This window comes from Mastomys coucha, unplaced genomic scaffold, assembly GCF_008632895.1.
Source record: "Mastomys coucha isolate ucsf_1 unplaced genomic scaffold, UCSF_Mcou_1 pScaffold9, whole genome shotgun sequence".
NCBI classification, from domain to species: Eukaryota; Metazoa; Chordata; class Mammalia; order Rodentia; family Muridae; genus Mastomys; species Mastomys coucha.
Window position 1 is genome coordinate 41,513,946 of NW_022196915.1, and position 4,399 is coordinate 41,518,344.

The window sequence follows — 4,399 nt, forward strand, 5'->3', positions numbered from 1 at the left end:
AGGCTTCTGGAAGTTGTTGGACTTGCCCAGGTGGTTGTCATACAGCTTGGCCTTGAAGGTCATGTCTGTGGCCTTGGGGAACATGCACTCCTCTTCCAGGATGGACATGATGCCCATGGGCTAAGAGTGTAGAGAGAGAATCATTGAGTAAGCTTCACACGGTAGAGATATTCTTCTGTATGTCAGTATTTACCCAGACGTGCACATAGGGTACGAAGAGACCAGACTTGGCCCAAGGATAGTAGCTGTCTACCACTTGACACCTGACAAGTGTTTCAACAAGTGGTGATTTTTGTTGATGTCAGAAGGACTTTTTTTTGTTCAAATCTGAGTTTGTGGCTGCTTCTGATGTCTCTATCATACTCCACCACCCAGATCCCTGTGATGTTGAGTTTAAAACTAGGTACACTAGCCAGGTGGTGGTGGTGCATGCCTATAATCCCAGTACTCAGAAAGCAGAGGCAGGTGGATCTCTGAGTTTGAGACCATCCTGGACTAGATAGCCAGTTCTAGGACAGCTAGGGCTATACAGAGAAACCTTGTCTTGAAAAACCAAAAACCAAAAACCAAAAACCAAAATCCAAAACCCAACCAAAACAAAACACTCTTAGAACCACCCCCATACCACTATCCCATTTCCTGGTCCTTGGATGTGTACAATGCAGAGCCAGTGGTGGGGAAGACCAGCTTCTAGATGCCCATGCTTCATGTGTCCAGTCTGAAACCCCTGTGGGCAGAGCTATCAGCACTGTCATGGGTATTCTGAACAACACAGAACTCTGGAAAATAGAGTCCCACTTCTGATACTTAGACTGAAATCCTCAGAAGGGAGATGAGCCATCACTTTATCTGGAATTCTGAAGTGCTCATATAAGGTGTAGGGGGAAGGCCCAGGTGGTGGAGACAGGGCTCACCTTCTCAATGAGGTCAATGCAGGCCTGCAGGTCCATGCCAAAGTCGATGAAGGTCCACTCGATGCCTTCCTTCTTGTACTCTTCCTGCTCCAGCACAAACATGTGGTGGTTGAAGAACTGTTGCAGCTTCTCATTGGTGAAGTTGATGCACAGCTGCTCAAAGCTGTTGAACTGTAGGGATGAGGCAGCCAGTCAGGCAGGCTGATTGAGGGTCTGAGTGGCCAGCAGGGTAGGTCAGCTTAGGACTGTGTCACACACCTGCCCGAGCCTGGCACAGGCATGGCTGGTCCTCTCTCAGGTCATGCATGGAAGGGAGGGCTTCTCTTGAGGGAAGGGACAGTGATTGGCTCTATCCTGTCCCCACTGCTATCCTGTGTCTGACCCATGGCTGGCCCTCCACATGTGACTGAAGGTCTCAGTGGGTGGGTGGGGAACAAGTGGTGTCCCAGGCCAGGGCTCCCAGACTCACATCGAAGATCTCAAAGCCAGCGATGTCCAGGACACCTATGAAGTACTGGCGTGGCTGCTTGGTCTCCAGGGTTGCGTTGATGCGTGTCACCATCCAGTTGAACATCTTCTCGTACACTGACTTGGCCAGTGCCCCAATGGCATATGACACCTGCAGGGTAGGGGAGAAATCCAGGTGAGATGCGCTCCTGGGAAGGATGAATTTGAAAAGTTCATGTTCCACCATGCCGTGATCTCTCGGCCATTCATTTATCATCCAGAGACAACCTACCTGCTGGACATTCTGCCCTTTGGTGACATACTCGTTGCCCACTTTGACTCTAGGGTGGCACAGTCCCTTAAGCAGGTCAGCTGAGTTCAGCCCCATGAGGTAGGCAGATTTGTCAGCCTCTGGAAGGAAAAGGCAGGAAGCAAAGTTAGCACATGGATACTCATTCTGCAGAAGTAGCCCTCAGTGACTCCACGGCTTTCTTGCTTCTCACCTTCAGTGCCATCTGGCTCCGCCTGTTCCTCCCTCTGCTTCTGTTTGAACTTCATGTTTCCAAAGTGCATGATGGCACCTGTCAGCTTGTAAATGGAGTTCTTCTCTTCTGGAGTGAAGCCCAGCACATCAAAGGCGCTCTGGAAGCAGCCCCCATATCAGTGAATCCCAGAAAAGGAAGTATGACCAGTTAATGAGACCCACACTCACTGGAGAGAGAACTTGAATTTGTTTTCCTATGAGATTACCTTAAGCAGAGAGGGACTCCAAAACACAGACAGACATTACGAGATCGGGGCTCTGCCTTATCACCGTCCACTGTGAATGGTCATAGCTGTTCTCTGCAGCTGCTGTGGGCTACCCACCTATGTTCCCAGACCTTTTCCTGCCTAGGTTTTCGTACCCTTGTGTATCTCCTCTACCCAACAGCTCACTTCAGCCTCCAGGATCTGTAGGGCTCTCAGTCCCTCCTGAGAGGTGTGATTTTGTTTTCTACCTTTCCTGTCTCTGTCCATGGTTCTCAGCACACTGTGGTTTGACAACACCAAATGCTGGCTACTTCCCTGCTTTGTAGCGTACTCTGTTCACAGGGTGCCTTGTAGCTCTCCAGGAGGGTTGTACAGCTTTAAAATTCAGATAGCCAGTCTCTTGGCTCTGTTCCTAAGCTGGCACCATGTGCCGCCACTCAGTGTCCACCCCATGGCTGAGTGCTCACACACTTACATCCGTGGCCATGAGCTCTTCAGAGTCATCAATTGAGGCCACAGTTGTCTCTCCTTGGGAGATGAATGCATAATCGTAGGGGTTGTTGGTGATCAGCAGCATGTCTAAGAATGGAAGGAATGTGGTTCGGATATGCACAACCCCAGGCTATCCTGGGGGCTGATGGCTATAGCAAACAGGCCAAGGGAAAGGCTCAGATAGGGGTCAACTTGACCTCCAAGATTGAACCTAGCAGTATTACAGGGCCCAAAGCATATTGCCAGAACCTAGCCTTAAGCAGAGAAGACCAGGTTGCCATGGAAATAGCTGGTCTCAGTCTGACTCACCTAGAAGCTCAGGCTTTTTATTAGACAGGATTTGGTAGAAAATGTGATAATCTCTTTCTGCTTTCAGCTGGAAAATAACTCTGGATTTTTCCAGAAGGTCTGTGAACAGGCAGATAGAAGGAGAGGAATGAGAGGTTAGAATGTATATACAAAGAAGTAAAGGAGAAGGTATGGGGACCATGAAAAGCAAAGGACAGAGGGAAAGACCAGTGTGTGGATGCAGAGGTCACACATGAAGGTGGAAGCAGAAACCCAGAAGGAAAGAAAGTATCTTAGAGAGAATGCCCAAAGAAACATGCACTGATAGTAGACAGAAGAAAAGCCAGAGAAAGCCTCAGGAAGATGTAGGGACAGAAGGGAGAAATGCATAGTGCAGGAAGAGATTAAGATCCAGCCGTAGAGCTAGGGTGGGCTCAGCCTAATTAAGCCCCAGTAAATCCATGGAACTTACAGGTCTCTATGTCTGCAGATGCCAACTTTCCTGTTGCCCCAAAATGGATTCGAATGAATTTTCCCTGAAGAGGTGGATGGAAGAGAGCAGCAATGAGCCTGGGAAAGGCTCACATTTGAGGCCATCCTTCAGCCAGCACAAGTCCCAAGTTCAAGGTGGAGTATCACTCACAAATCGAGAGGAGTTATCATTCCGAACTGTCTTGGCATTGCCAAAGGCCTCCAGAGCAGGGTTGGCTTGGATGATTTGATCTTCCAGGGTGCCCTGAAAGAGGTTGAGAAGGATGGGAGGTAAAGGCTGCCTATTTTTTTTTCTGTAATGCAGGCCCTTAAGCGACAGTGGGCCTACCTTGCCTGGGGTCTGGTCCTTCTTGCTGCGGTCCCCAATGGCAGCAATAACAGCAAAATATTGGATGACCCTCTTAGTGTTGACAGTCTTCCCAGCTCCGGATTCTCCGCTGTCATGACAAGCAAAGACTTAATAGGCAGTAAAAAACACTGGTTAAGACCAACAAGCCTCAAGTGGGGGAAAGTACCTATTCTAGTGGAGAGGATAGGCTCTGATCAGGAAGTTGTTAGGGACTGGGACATAGGATCAGGTTAGCTAGTGGGGAGACGGTGCCACAGGGGACAAGGTGTCAATCAGAGAAGAAGGCTGTTTGGGAAGAGTAGGTGGGGAGGAGAGAAAAGGTTTCTGAAGAGAAAGATAAGGAAAATGAAGAGTGGGGATATATGGGCTTTTCCAAATGAGCTTATGCGTGAATGAAAAGTTAGAGGAAAATGGGCGAGGAAGCAAGAGGAGAAAATGAAAGAAAATGGAAAGCAGAAAGGGAGAGAGGCACAAAGAAAGGAGTTGGAGTAAAGATCACAGAAGAAAGTGATGGGCATGTGGGTGGATCATAAGTGCATGCAAAGGAGTCTGGGTATTCCACAGGGGATTCTGGGATCAGGGATCCTGGAGCTATGCTTACGTGATGAGGATGGACTGGTTCTCCCGATCTGGAAGAGAGAAGAGGAGAGGCAATGGGATGAGGGAT

General features: G+C 49.0%; 1 protein-coding gene across 1 annotated transcript in view; it reads right to left on the bottom strand.

Annotated features, from left to right (window-relative positions):
- Nucleotides 1-4,399, bottom strand: part of LOC116084149 (myosin-7) — a 22,565-nt gene that overhangs the window by 16,497 nt on the left and 1,669 nt on the right. Inside the window, exons 4-14 of the mRNA XM_031361004.1 lie at nt 4,334-4,395; nt 3,712-3,820; nt 3,535-3,627; nt 3,364-3,427; nt 2,913-3,011; nt 2,587-2,690; nt 1,865-2,003; nt 1,654-1,772; nt 1,384-1,533; nt 915-1,085; nt 5-120 (exon numbers count right to left, since the gene is read on the bottom strand). Of these exons, the coding sequence (XP_031216864.1) occupies nt 5-120; nt 915-1,085; nt 1,384-1,533; nt 1,654-1,772; nt 1,865-2,003; nt 2,587-2,690; nt 2,913-3,011; nt 3,364-3,427; nt 3,535-3,627; nt 3,712-3,820; nt 4,334-4,395 (1,226 nt within the window). The remainder of the gene's footprint in view (nt 1-4; nt 121-914; nt 1,086-1,383; nt 1,534-1,653; nt 1,773-1,864; nt 2,004-2,586; nt 2,691-2,912; nt 3,012-3,363; nt 3,428-3,534; nt 3,628-3,711; nt 3,821-4,333; nt 4,396-4,399) is intronic.